At 51.1% G+C, this 14732-nt stretch overlaps 1 protein-coding gene across 3 annotated transcripts in view; it reads left to right on the forward strand.

The window, feature by feature from the left end:
- CPNE2 (copine 2) overlaps positions 1–14732 on the forward strand; it is a 44855-nt gene that overhangs the window by 25948 nt on the left and 4175 nt on the right. For all 3 annotated transcript variants that reach the window (XM_039558423.1, XM_010403458.3, XM_010403459.3), the window contains exons 6-14: positions 701–784; positions 3877–3966; positions 4198–4296; positions 5096–5182; positions 5361–5420; positions 8164–8297; positions 8953–9007; positions 13024–13075; positions 13983–14116. In XM_039558423.1, the coding sequence (XP_039414357.1) occupies positions 701–784; positions 3877–3966; positions 4198–4296; positions 5096–5182; positions 5361–5420; positions 8164–8297; positions 8953–9007; positions 13024–13075; positions 13983–14116 (795 nt within the window). The remainder of the gene's footprint in view (positions 1–700; positions 785–3876; positions 3967–4197; positions 4297–5095; positions 5183–5360; positions 5421–8163; positions 8298–8952; positions 9008–13023; positions 13076–13982; positions 14117–14732) is intronic.

Raw genomic sequence — 14732 nt, forward strand, 5'->3', positions numbered from 1 at the left:
GAAGTTCTGCCTAGACAAGCTGGAGTTTCCCTGTCAGTGCCACCAGCGCCTCCTGCTTCCCCGGGCTGCGGGTGCCGAAGCAGCCCCCGTGCTGATTCCCAGCAGGGGCGTGTGTGTATGTGTACATATTCCTCATAAAGCAGCAGCCCTTTGTCGGGGGATTATCTGAGGAGATGCTGGCAGGAGAGGCAGCACACACTGACTCAGGGCTGCGTATCTCAGAGGGTGTTACATGATCTCTGTCAACACCAGGGCAGCTCGCTCCTTAAAGATTTCCTCTGCTTATGCTGTACTGCTGTGTGTAGGAGGGTGGATTTTTTTTCCTTCCTCCCCTAAGACACTTCATAATTCTGTTTCTCCTTTGAAGCTGTGGATGTTTTTCCAAGCCCAAACGCAGCTGCCTCCCAGCTGGGGTTGTTTTCCGTGGCATCTGTGTCCAGAGAGCTTGTCGGGTACAGGCACGTGCTGGGGTGCCAACACACCCAAAAATGTGGTGGGGAAATCAAGGGGATTCACACAACCAGGATGGGGAGGTGGGCAGGATGCTGGCCATGGGTGCTGCCTGTTTGCCAGTGTGCCTGACCCGGCCCCATGAGGACAGGAGAATGTCTGCAGGGCTGGCACTGCCAGGGTAACATCTCTCTTGGACCTCTGCTGCTTGCAGAGCACCATGTAACCCATCCTGTTCTTCTCCCTCCAGGACCTTTTTGGGAAGTCAGATCCCTTCTTGGAGTTTCATAAACCAGGTGACGATGGGAAGTGGATGCTGGTTCATAGAACAGAGGTGAGCAAAACTCCAACCTGAGCTGCTCAGACACCCCCATCCTCCATCCTCACATCAGCTTCTCTTGCCCTTCATGGTGTTATCCACTGCCTGTAGAGCAGGGTGGAGATCCAGGGATTTCAAAACCTTACAGCTCTCTTCCGGGTGTCCAGCTGAGGCTGCTGGACTCCAGCAGATGAAGATTCACTGAGGCCAGCAAAGTCTTGAGATCTTTTCTGTACTGTTCACTGCTGTATCTAGCATGCAGACAGGGAGATGGTCTTGAAGCCCAAGATAATCTCTAGGCTCATCCTGGGCTTAGACTGAGCTGTGGACCACTCTCCCTCCACTTGCTGGAGTATCAGGATGAGCTGTGACCTGGGGAGATGGTGGAGAGAGGTGGTGTGAGGTGGGGAAAGGTTAAAATGAGCTTTTGCCACACCTTCCCCTAAGCTGGGTGTTCAGGCACCTCCAGTTTCAGTGCATGAGCACTTGGCCTCATGTCTCATTGAGCCAGAGCCACAGCCAAGGAGGCAGAGACCCCAGGTCTTGGTGGATCTGATCAGGGCTGGCTGAGCCCTCCTCTCCCTCATTTATACCTGCTGTGATATTTTGATCCGAGCTCCCTCTGGTTACAATCTCGAGCTGCTAAAGCCAGTGATGTTAGAAATACCAGGCACAGCACGGGCAGGGAGAAACAGACTGGCTTCTGCTTTAACAATGGACTAATAAGTACTTTTCAACTGCTTATTTTCTTCTCCTCAAAGCTTGTTTCAAGGCTTTTTTAGTTTGCACGTAGTTCGGGCCAGCTGGCAGAGAGAGGAGGGGAATCACTGGCAGGGGGAACTCACAGCAGCCTCCATGGCAGAGGAAGAGAGCTCCATTCCACCCCATCTCACACCCTTCTTTTTCCATCCCTTTTCTTGCCCCCTCAAGGCCTGGTTAAGGAGCCTATTGTACCATCACATGAAACTGCTGTAACAAAACACAGGGTGAGCTGAGGTGGAAGGAGAAAGTGGTGTTTATTTACAAAGTCTCTCCATATGTTCGGTTTTACCACATCTGTGTGAAGTCCATGAGGTTTTCCTTCACTCACACACCCACATGCACATGAGCACCAGGGTGTGGGTAACACCTTGTGTCCTGTGGTACCAGTACAGGCCATCCTTACAACCCCAGCTCTGCTGTTTATTTTTCGGTGCTTTCCCACACACCTTTCTGTGCATATTTAGTTCATATCAACCTTAGTATTTCTCCTGTATTTCTGTGGGAGCAGGCTGGGACCTTGCTTGGCTTTTTCCTCATGATTCAGTGTGGGTAGCTGGGCTTTGACTCAACAAGACGTGTTTCTCAGATGTGGGGATTTGCAGTGGCCTCCAGTCCTACCTCCTGGAAGAGGCGTGGGATTTGGGAAGGTGACTGTGCACCAGCCATTGCTGGGATCTCCATAAGCATGTCAGGTTTGTGGGGAGCAGATGTCTGTACTGGTGTTTCCTCTGAGTTGCTGCCCAGTTCCTCCACTGTCCTGTCTCACTGGATCAAGGTCTAGCCAAGTTTTCTTTCAAGTAATGGATGCTCCAACAGCCTGCACCTTACCAGCCCCAAATGCATCCAGCTGCCCTGGGAGGAATCCCACGTTAGGTGACCCATCCCTGGAAGTGTTCAAGGCCAGGTTGAAACAGAGCTCGGAGCAACCTGGTCTAGTGGAAGGTGTCCCTGCCCATGGCAGGGGTTTGGAGCTGGATTATCTTTAAGGTTCCTTCTAACCCAAACCATTCTATGATTCTGTGACCATCTTTGTGTTACTAGGCTGGATACAAAGAAATAAAGTTCTCCATTCTTGCAGCTTTCGGTGCAGGAATATAACCAGCTCTCAGTCTGATGCTGGCATTTCTCCTGCCACAACGAACAGGGCAGGTCTGACAGGGCAGGATTAGTGCCCTATTGCAGCCTGTTATCTAAGCACAAGTGTGAATGCTCAGCTGGAGATACTGGATCCTTCCCCACCCTCCCTGGTGACCTGGCAGCCTGTGGGCAGCATCCTGGGGTGTGTGGGCTCCCCCTGCTCTTCCACACTCCTGGAGGAGGTGTTTACAAATTCAACTAAACTGTTCCTGCAGGTTTCCCCTGCTCTCAGTAAGAGCCTGGCTGTCAAACAAGATGCCCATTCCAGGTCCCGTGCAGCTGTTTGCCCGCAGCAGCAGCCATGAATCTCTTCCTCGCTGCTCTGTGCTGTGACTGTTCCAGCTGCAAAGATCCAAGGTCCTCCATGCCAGATATCCCCCATGTTTGCCTTGAACAGAGAAGGGTTAATTTGCTGCTTATGCCTAACTTTCTTAATATCCATGTGAATCTCTCTCTCTGTGAGCACCACACCTTTTGTGAAAGAGGATCTTTGCCTGCCCCGCAGGCACCTCCGATGTACGCAGCGTGTGCCTGGAGCCCGCTCGAGTTTGCTTAGGTTTCTACTGAGTGAATGCATTCTCTCAGGAAATGTCAAAAAGCATCAATTAATATTTCTCCAGCTCAGGCAGCAGATGTTACACAGATGAGACAAGAGAGCTTAATGTGCCCAGGGCTGTTTTGGCTTTCCAGAGCTGGTTGCAGCATCTTGCTGCTCCATCTTCGTGGTGGTCAGACCCCACATGGATTCAGGCTGTGTTTGGGTGTTCGGGGGCTGTAAGCAATGAGTAGGGGGCAAGCAGTGGGATGCAGAGGGCATAAATAGTAGCTGCTGGCCTGGGAGTTGTGGGGTGAGTGGCTGTGCCTGTGCTCTGGGCAAGGCTGTACTCTGGGCATGGCTGTGCCATGCTGCCCAGGGTGGCACAGCTGTTCTCTCAGGCAGTTTCGTTTAATTGCTCCCAGAGGTGGATAAATCACCCAATGCAACGAAAACAAACCTGGTTTAACTCACACGTTCTGCAGCCTGAGGAGGGGAAGCTGCTGTGTCTCAGTTACGGAGGCAGGAGAGGGCTGAGACAGGCTTGCCTTGCCTGGCCTGTCCCACTGAGAACCTGGTTCAGGGTCACTTTTGGAGGTGTGTCCCTGCTTTGTCCTGATCTCTACCTGTGGATGTGCCCATTGTAACAGCATCCCTCTGCTCACACCCCCAGGTGATCAAATACACACTGGACCCTGTCTGGAAGCCGTTCACTGTGCCTTTGGTGTCACTGTGTGATGGAGATATGGAGAAGCTGATAAAGGTAAGGGGCAGCCCTCTGGCTTGTATTGTGGGGATCAGCCTCTGGGACTGACTGTTAAACATCTAAACCCCCATGACTGGCTCATTAAAAAAACCCAAAGCAACAAATGTCCAAAACAACAAAAAACACCTTGTTTGGGGTCTCCAGCAGGAGAGGTTGGGGACTTCAGCATGTTTCCTTGCAGGAGATAGTTCCTGTGTCTGAGGCTGGTTTGTGCTCCTTCCACCCCAGGTGGTGTGTTACGACTATGACAGTGATGGGGGACACGACTTCATCGGGGAGTTCCAGACCTCAGTGGCCAGGTTGTGTGAAGCCCAAGATGCCTCTCCAGTAAGTGCTGACATGCTTTTGGGGAAGAATGGGGAAGAGGCTCCTCGGGGTTGGTGACAGACTTTGGTACTTGCACCTTCAACCTGTGCTGAGAAGAAGCCAAGTCCAGATTCCTTTCTCCTTTCCCCCGCACCGTGAGTGACCCTGGCTATGGTTGTAGTTAAAACATCTGAGCTAGAGAGAGCTAAGGCAGACTTTGCTGAAAATCAGGCTCTGCTGGGATGTCTGAAGCAGCACCCATTATTTGGGGTGCCCTGTGGTTTGGGGGGCCAGAAGGGGAGGTGTGACTTGCTGGTGGGGCTGCATCTGCAGCAGGGGCAGCCTGGTTCCCAGGAGTGCAGGTCCTATGCAGCTCCACACCAGTTTTGTGCCAAAGGTGTCCCCATTTTCCCCAGAAGTGCTGGCCAAGGTCCTTGGCAGATGCCTCCTGCCTGAAGGTGTGTTGTGAAGGCCCCTGGATAGCAGGGCTTTGCACTGCTGCCTTCACTAGGATTGCAAACCAGCAGATCTTGGCTGAGGCACAGGGGCGTGTAAAACATCGTGTGTGGTGCATTGAGTTTCCTCTCTGGGCAAACTGAGGCATGAAAGTGCCCTGTCTAGGACTGCACAAGATGGGGGTGCCAGAGGCAGACACTGAGCCCGTTTTTCCTCTGGATTTGCAACCTATAGCCTGGCAATAAAATCTTCTCTTTCAGCACTGGAGGGAGGGTATGCCCAGGACATGCTGCTGGTGGCATCTGCAGCCACATGGCACAGCCCAGCACTGCTCTCACACCAGGGTCTGTCTTATGTGTTACAGCTCGAGCTAGAGTGCATTAACCCCAAAAAGCAAAAGAAGAAAAAGAATTACAAGAACTCTGGGATCATCATTGTCAAGTCCTGCAAAGTGAGTATGTCACTGACGTGTTTCCTTCAGCTCGTGACTGAGCTTGGGTCTTTCAGAGCTCCCCCATCCCTTCTGCCTCTGCCTCCCTTATGTTTCCAAGGACAGGCCCTGCATAGCCTGAATAATGATGACAGTGATGACAGTTGCTGAAACACTGGTTTTCTGTTTTTTCTTTCAGATAACCAGAGATTTCTCCTTCCTGGACTACATCCTGGGAGGCTGCCAACTGATGTTTACCGTAAGGACTTTTGCTTCTCCTTGCCCAGTGATAGTAACAGCTGTGTAATGGGCAGAACTGGGGAGGGAGGTTCTGTGTAAGATTCGGCACCAGCTTGGGGTGACTTCTCATGACAGTGAGGAGCTGCCCGTTTTGCTGTTAAACCATGTGGGTTTGGGGATTCTGGGGATGCTCAGGTACATCCAGTAGCATGGAGGGCGCTGGCTGGACTTTGGCTGAAGGCCAGATGTTCAAAAAGACCTTCTGACCCTTCACAAAATGTCACCAACTTCTCTCCCTACTTCAGGCTTTAACCACCCATGGTTTTTTATGGAATCTCTCCTTATTCTGAACCCAGATGAGAGGCTTTGGGATGTTAAAGAGATGGTTTTCTGTGTTTTTACTGACATTTCCACCTTCTTTCAAGCTGGACCACAGCTTATCAGGAGTAAATAAGCAAGAACATGACAATCCTGAGTGAAATCACCACAATGCAGAACTGGGGTTCTCAATTTCTGCAAACTTTTCTCGTGCAGTATCCAGAAAGCCGCAGGCACTCGCATTTAGTTCAGTTTGTATTTTGTTGTTTTATCTGAAAACATGATGGGGGAAGAGTAGGAGGAGGAGGAAGAGTTGCCATAGGAACAGCAATGATTGGGAGAGCTTTTTGTGTGCTGTTCTGCCTATGTGTGCTTTGGTCTTGGTGCTGGAGAGTGAATAGAAGAGAAAATCAGTGAATTTATTGGTAGTACAGAGCTCTTGCGTGAATTAGGTTTGAATGTAGAAATCTTCCCCCCATCTAAAGATCTGCTGGTTATTGGAGGGCTCCTCCTCCCAAGGCATCTTTGGTCCAAAGGGTGTGTTTCCGAAGGGTGCACCACTGCAGAAACACCTGAGCTGGAAGGAGGATGCTGCACACACCCCCTGAAATTTGGAAAGGCCACTGGTGTCCTCCCCACCGAGGGAGGGGGAGGGGAGAGAAGGGCTGAAGTCACAGAGAAGAGAGTTTTGGACCCAGTCACATGCCTAGTGTTGGAAGCAGACCAGCTGTGTCCCTCTCAGACCCATTGCCCGAGTCCTGCTCTTGATGACATTGCTTGCATGAGCAGGGCCCCTGCCTGGCTGACTCCACTGAGCCCCCACCCTGTGTCTCAGTTTCCCTCTTGCTCTCTGGCCATGGTGGCTTGGCCAGAGCTGGGTGCAGGGGCATTACAGAAGTGAACCACAGGTTTGGTGAGGCCGTACAGTTGTTTGATGAAGAAGTTGGGTCTTCGTGGAACCATAGGGTGGTTTGGGTTGGAAGGGACCTTCAAAGATCATCTCATTCCACCCCCCTGCCATGGGCAGGGACAACTTCCATTAGACCAGGTTGCCCAGAGCTTCATCCAACCTGCTCTTGGACACTTCCAGGGATGGGGCAGCCACAGCTTCCCTGGGCAACTTGTGCCTCACCACCCTCATCGTGCAACATTTCTCCCTTACCTCCAATCCAAACCCAGCCTCTTCCAGTTTAAAAACGTGTTCCCTTGTCCTGCCATGTGGCGGCCAATTGACCTGTGGTACAAGAGACAGAGAGAGCTCTTGGTAAGACAGCCTCTGGTGCCAAAGACTTAGTGGTTATGGTGAGGGAAAGGAGCCTCTCCCAGGATGCCGTGTTTGGTTATGGTAATGCACCCCAGTTTGGTTGCCTGGTTGGCTCCTGGTGTTAGCCACACCCCTGTACTTGAGCTCGAGCTGTGACATGCTCGGGGTCATTTGCCTCTAGAACCCTTCACAGGTTGTAGCAATAAACTGCTTTCTGTGGAACTCTACGCAAGGACCCTTCTCAACTCCATGCCATCAGCTTAATGTTACTGGAGCCATCCCTGTGTCTGTGTGCTCCTGCCTGTGAGCCAAAGAGCCCGCAGGGAGCTCAGTAATCCTGACATGCCTGTTTTACCAGCCAGCCTGCTACAAGGTGGTGGCACGTCCTGGGCTGTGATGTCTTCTTATCCCAGCCAGGCCAAGGTCCCTTCTCAGGCAAACTGCCATTTGCCCTCTCCCATGATGGATATGGAGCAAAATCTCCCTCAGAATCCCTGAGCTCAATTTAGCCAGTGGAGTTATTTTGGGTTTGCCTCTTCCCAACTCTTCCTTCCCAGTCATATCAAATTGGGTGGCTCAGCATCTCGCCTCTTCTGACCAGATTTATCTGGGTCTGAGGCATTTCTACAAATGCCTTTAAATAGAAAGCCTCATTGAGGAGGGAGGAAAAGGAGTGCCTTTCTGACAGAGTCCCCTGAGAGCTCAGCATATATTGGTCTCTGGGGAAGCCTGGTGAAGAGCAGATGTTCCTGCCTACAGGGAAAGATCTGCTCAGGGTTGTTATTCTTTGGTCAAAGACCTTGAGATCCAAATACCCAGATGGCCCTGGCTGCCTTGGTGCCATGGGGCTGCTCAGTTCCTGGGAGATGGGCAGCGAGAGTCCTGAGCTGGAGGTGGTGATGGCTTGCTCCAGGAGTAGGGGCTGCCTGGGGACACCTTATGTGATGCTCATTGATGAAAAGTGGAGCTGTAAGAGTGAATGACTTTGCCTAAGGTAGTATTTAATCAGCTTTTTGCAGGGAAGGTGCAGAAATGGATTTTGTTAAACTTTTTCAAAAACTTGAGGTTTGGGGTTTGAGGGAACTGTGTGTGGGCCTCACAGCAGTGAAGGCTTGGTGGCCAGGTCTCTGGTGGCATTTGCTGACAGAGGATGGGTTTATGCATCTCTCTTGTCCTCCAGGTTGGGATTGACTTCACAGCTTCCAACGGGAACCCCCAAGAACCCTCCTCTTTGCACTACATCAACCCCTTGGGGACAAACGAGTACTTGTCGGCCATCTGGGCTGTCGGCCAGATCATCCAGGACTATGACTCGTAAGCACCATGCCCTTCTGCCACTACCCCTGTTTTGCAGATGTTTCCCTGGCTTGCCAAGAGGCTTCTGGGATGCATCTGCCTTGATGCAGGGCTAAGTAATACCTTAAGGATGTTATTTACCATAAACATTGGGGTGCAGGAGGAGAGGGTTGAGACAGGCTTTCTCCTCTCCCCCCATTGCTGCTGTGGATTGTTAGCAGAGGTGGAACATCATCTTCTGGGTGCAGGTGCCCTCAGCTTGCTGTTGTTTACTGTTTACTGTGACCCCAGATTGCCTCATTCTTCAGGCATCCTGTGGAGTGGAGAGAAGATCAGAAAAACATCATCTCAGACACTGATAGAGAAAACAAAACAGACGTATTTTGCTCTCACTGTGATGGCTTTTGTGACCAAAATGGATTGTTTATTTTTTAAAATCTCCAGGGTTACATGCCTGCAAGGGACGCCTGTGTTTGGGCAAGAGGATGCTCCTGGTCTCTAAGGGAAACAGAGCAAAGCTGGACTCTTTTTTCCTCTAAAGATCAAATTCAGGGGGGGATATCTATTCTCTCTGTTCAGCTCCCATTTAAAAGCACTGTATGTTTTGGGAGAAGCTGTGCAAGCCTGCCTTGTGTGTGTCAGTACACCCATATGTTTTCCTCCTTCTCTTTAGAGACAAGATGTTTCCTGCTCTGGGATTCGGCGCCCAGCTCCCGCCAGACTGGAAGGTGAAGTGCTGAGTGTTTGAGATGGGTTTGTCCTGATATTGCCTGGGCAGGAGCAGAACTGCCAGGGCTTGGTCAGGGAAAAGCTGCTGGTGAGAGGGGGAATAGGCAAATGTGGAGCCTCAGCCGGTGAGATGTGTCAGTGTGGGTGGGCAGCAAGGCAAGGATGGGGCATAAGCAGCCCATTCCTTCATTCTGCACTGGCATGAAAGCAGCAGCTCCCTGGCATTAATGGGCAGAGCCAGGCATTGATTCATTTTCCTGGCAGAAGGCAAGAACAATTCTGGGGAAGGGAAAAGGCCTCTGGATGAATGTGTCAGACGGCAGCTAAGTCTGGAAGGGGGCTGGGAGCAGGGGAGCCTTGATGTGATGTTGCACAGGCAGAGCCTGCAAGGACTGAAGCAGAGGAGCTTTCCCAAAAACCCACCTTGATCTTTGGTTAGGATTAGACACTGGTCCTGCAAGGGCTGAGCTGTGCATCCTGCTCATCTGGAGGGCGGGCAATGGGGCTGTTCCTGCAGCCTGGCTGGCAGATGGGGAGCATCTTCTCATGGCTGAGACAATGTGCTGGGACACCACCATCATTAATTACTGGCTGGGTCTTTTGGCCGCTCTTTGCTCACGCCCTTCATGTGCATTTTCTTTCTGCTCACTGGTTTTGAGGCGTTCCCAGCTTCAGGCTGGGGTTGAATCTCAGCGAGCCCTTTGTGTTCTGTGGGAGGGGAGCTGTGCTCTAGGCTGAGCACAGCGGGGCACATAAGTCATGAGCAGCTGGGAACTGGGCTGGGAAGCTCATCACTGCCAGCCCTCGTGGCTGGGGATGTCCTGCCCGCTCCGGCTTTGTGCTTTTCTCTGTTCTCCCAGCAGCCAGAATTCATATGACTCAAGTGGGAGCTCTTGCTGTTTGCCAGCCACAGAAGGAGATCCCTCCATGTGCAGTTTGGGGCTGATTCATCTTCCTTGGCCTGCAAATGTCTCTGGTCTGTCACTTTATCCCTTTTGTTGGGAAAATCTAGGTAGGCAGCTTCCAAGGTCTAAGAGCCAGCTGCTGCCAGGGATTTATTACTTGGGGAGAAGAATGGGAATGGCAAATGCAGTAGGGATGGAAAGAGCACAGCAGCTCGGGATCATCATGGTGAGCATCCCGTTCTGCTGCCCATGTGTGTGAGTCAGTGCCCACAGGAAAGGCATTGCTGGGTTGGAAACAGCCCTTCTGACAAGACTGGAGGTGGATACTGGGTTGAGGATGCTGGCTGAGGGCTCTGCACGTGCCTCCTGCAGCCTCCTGTGGGCCTGGAGATGCTCTGTAAAAGCTACCAGAAAAAAACTCCTTGTTTTTGCCCAGAATGATTTCTAAGCCTAAGTAAACCCCAGCGGGGAGCAGCTTCTCCCTCCCCAGGTGCTTGGCCCATGCCTGCAGGTCGCCCATGACTCATCAGTTGTCTTGTGTTTTCAGTGGGGCCATCCCTGGTGCATCTCCCTGCACCACTCCAGCCTGGGGCTTCATCTCACCCCAGCTCTCTCTGAGCATCACTGGCTCCACTCACTCATTAAAAGATTTTTTGGCTATCAAGGCTTGTTGGGTAATTTCAAAGCCAAAGCAGCAGCTCTTTGTGAAAACCTGTGACAGTGGACAGAGAGCAGGGACCCACAGACCCAAGTAAAGATTGCCAAGAGATACAGAGGTATAAATGGTGCTTTGTGCTCCCGTTGCCATGGCTCCCCCAACGCTTCTCAGGCGCCCATCGGAGCAAGATGTTTTGCACACAAAAGTCGCGTTGGAAATGTCAAAGAACATCTTGGCGTGTAACAGCTCTGTAGAGAGCCTCGAGTGGTTTCCTAGCAGGGAACAGGAGAGGGGAGCAGATGGGTTGTGGTTTCTGGGGGCTGAGCAAAGGCAAGGCAGCAGCAGAGAGGAGGATTCTTTATGTCGGAGCCACACCGGTCACCTGGATTTGGGAGATGGGATCAGCCAAAGGAAGCTGGTGGCTTCACCGATGTGCAACCCCCATCCTTTTGCCTTTTATATATAGGGAAACTGAGTCATGGCAGGGGGGGGATTCCTTGGGGAGATGCCAGAGAACCCTCTGTGAGGTTGGTCGTACCCTTTGGGGTGGTTCAAAAGTTTCTCCCTGTGAGTTTCTGGGGAATGGGATACCTGTAGGTGCTCCATGTACATTTAACTGGACTCCACAGAAACTGTTTTCAAAGTACAAGCTGAATAGAGAATGACATCCTTTCTTTTAAATTTTTTGTTATTTTGAAGCCCTCCTGTTGATTTTTTAGCAGATACATATATAGAGAAAGCGAGATAGATATATATTTATATATATATATGTAAAATTCATAAACTCCAGAGGAGGTTTTGCAACATTTCTGCCATGTAGGGGTTCTGCTCTGTAGACAGTGAGGAACGCAGCTTCAAACCATTTCATTGCTTCTTAAAAGAAAGATAAACCCCTCTTTTGCAGTGCAAAACATGGAAATATTTCTGCCTGCCTTGTCTATAAATACTTGTGGCAGAATTTTGAATATCTTCTTAAAAAAAAAGGAAGCAAGCCCATTACAACCACAAATCAGCTGAATTTGGGTATATTGCCCAAAATCAAGGCTTCTGTGAGAAGGGGTGTTCGCAAAACACAGTTGTGCATTCAGCTTGTCTCTAACCTGGTGGCTGTGAGTGTTCCTGGTTGTGCTCTGCAGGCCCGGAGAGACCTGAGCAGGCTGTGGCCAGTCAGGCAGCCCATCAGCTTTGCAGCACAGGGAAGACTTTTGGTTGACTTTACTTCTGTTTGGTTGCTATTTCCCACCCTACAGCCTCTTGTAAAAACAGTTTCTGCTGCTTCTGACACAATGCCCAGCATAATTGGAAAGTCTGAATCAGACGCGTGGTGCATTTGCAGCCTTGGGAGGACTCCGGCTTCAGACGGCGCTTTGGAGGACACTCGTTTTGCCAGCATTGGGAATATGCGTGTCCCCAAGCAATTCCCTTGCTGAAAAGCTCAGCAAACCTCCACCCTTCTGAGAGAGAGACAATATTCTTGTTTTGTAATGCTGGCATGAAGAGGGTGGGACCTTTTTGTTTCAGAGTCCTTGAGCTGGTGGCCTGAAAGCCCAAATCACCCCTTCAACTTTCAGAGGTGCTGGAAGAGGCAGTTGCACATCCTTGATGCTCCTGAGAATTTGTTTGCTTCTTAGAGTGCCTAAATTGCTGGGAGCAGAGTGAGGAATGCCTAACCCCACACATGTGGTGGCTGTTCCACAAGCAGGCTCTTGACCCACACCAGCACTGGAAAGGTTCATACTGGCAGCCAGGAGCCCTTTCTTGCAGCTGGGCTGCTGCGCTGCCTTTGCTGGCAGAGACAGGTTCAAAGCAACTGCTGTCCAGTGCATCAGGCCAGGGATCAAGGTGTGAGGGCTGTCTGCTCTTGCCAGTGTCCCACAAGACCCTCTCCCTCAGCTTGAAAGGAGGTGGTGGAAAAGCTAAAGGATCTTGGATGTGCTGTGGCATCATCCTCCTGCAGAGAGATAGGGAATGGAGATGCTGCCAGGAGTGGACTCCCTGTGATGAGTTTGGGTTTTCTCCCTTTATAACCTGTAATAGGATGAAGTCATTTCTCCTAGTGACTGGTGAGATGGCACAACTGGCTGAGAGCCTCCCTTCTGCCTGCTTCCCCTCTGGGCTGCCAGTGGGAAGCCACGGAGACAAACCTGCTTTGGTAACTGTAGAAGAATGTATGGTGTGATAATTTCAGGAGACTCCATGATGGGGGCGCTGGGGAACTGGTTCATCCTCAAGTGCTGCTCAGCCCTGACCATGTTTGTGTTTGCTGTTTGGGTAGCAGAGGGCTGGGAGGTGTCACTGATCCAGCAGGATGGACCATAACTCTGTGACTACCTGTTTCTGCTCTAGGGAAGCATCACACCTAAACCTGCCCTGCAGCATCAGCTAAACTCTTAGTGAGCTGCCTGCCCTGCACTGGCCCTGCAACTTAATTTGGGTCTTTTCTTCTCCACAGGTATCCCATGAGTTTGCCATTAACTTCAATCCCAGGAATCCATTCTGTTCAGGTAAGCATCTACCAGGCCTTTAGGACTCCTTAGGTGCCTTCAGTGCTTTCTGTCCTTCCTCTGCATTTCTTCAATGACATCTTCATCCGTGGTGGTGTTCAAGGCCAGGTTGGATGGGGCCCTGAGCAACCTGATCTAGTGGGTGGCATCCCCACCCATGTCAGCATGGTTGGCACTAGATGATCTCAAAGGTCCCTTCCAACATGAACCATTCTATGATCATGGGGGTCTTTCAAGGCGTGTTCAGAGACAGGCATGAGCGGTGAAGCAGAGCACATGCTAAAGGCACACTCAGAGGAAAGCAGAGAAAATTTGGGGGTGTGTAGGAAGGCCCAGGGTAAAATGCAACTGGATTCAGACTGTGTAAAATCCGCCTTCGCTCTGCTGTCTGGTGTGTCCTACCAGCCGTCTGCTCCCCCAGCAAGGCTGAAAGAAACACAGGGCCTGTTTAGCAGATGGGGAATTCAGACTTAATGCTCCATTTGGCAGCTGAGAGCTGCTCACAGTGATGGCTGAAGGACTGCTCAGATCCGAAGTGGTAAGGGCTACTGTGGACCCTCTCTATCTGTTTTTTGGTTATGTTCAGAGACCAGGAGTTGCTTTTCTTTTTGCTCCTCCTCCTTGGCTGATTCTGAGATTTTTTCACAGTCCCAAAGGATGCCTTCATTGACTGTGGGCACTACAAAGGCTTCCCTACCACAGAAGGTCTGAGGACCCACTGCAGAGTGACCAAAGAGCAAAGCTTGAATATTCAGAAATTTGGGGTGGAAGAAACTCGTGGATCTGGATGAGTCAGGCAGGAAGAGGGGGGAATAGATCTGACTTCAGCTCCATGACAGCATGAGCTAATGATTCCTAACTGGGTTGTGACACTCTGTAATGCCTGGTTTCTCTGCTTTCCCTGAAGGTGTGGAGGGCATTGTCCAAGCATACTCTGCCTGCCTGCCCCACATCCGCTTCTACGGACCCACCAACTTCTCCCCCATCATCAACCACGTGGCTCGTTTTGCAGCTCAAGCCACCCAACAGGAAACTGCATCAGTAAGTCCGTAAGATTCCGTAATGTGATGGCAGTCCTGATGGCTTTGGGCAGGGGAACACAAAGCCTGAGCTGGGTTTTGTGTCTTTCCCTTCTCTGTGGGTCCAGTCTTGTCAGTGGTGACCAAGGTGTCCTCTTAGGGGTGTGAAGAGCATGAGAAGTCTGCAAGATAGAGCTCCCTTGGGTCCATGTGACAGCAGGCTGCCCATGGAGGATGGTAGATCTGGCCCCTGGGTTTTGCTGGCCAAAACAGCTCAGCTTGGGCATCATCAGTTGCATGGCAGGAGATGTTGGGGTAAAAGCTTCCCTGATTCCTGCCTGGAACAAAGTGAGATCACACCTGAAACCTCTTCCCCACGAGGACCTTTTCCAGCCTTGCTGTGAGTGCTGTTGCTCTTCCCAGCTCCAGGCATAAGGAAATACGGAATTTGGTTTAATTCAGCACAGATCCAGGTCGCTCCTCATTTTTTCATTTTCTCTGTCACTGTCAGTGGGGGAGGGAGAGCCCACGGGCTCAGCACTGAGCAGAGGCGCTAATCGTATGCAAATTGCACCCCTCTGCTGGCACTAATAGTTTAATCAAGGGAGATTTTAAATAATGGGCACTAATAGTGCCGT

The sequence above is a fragment of the Corvus cornix genome, chromosome 11 (assembly GCF_000738735.6).
Source record: "Corvus cornix cornix isolate S_Up_H32 chromosome 11, ASM73873v5, whole genome shotgun sequence".
NCBI lineage: Eukaryota > Metazoa > Chordata > Aves > Passeriformes > Corvidae > Corvus > Corvus cornix.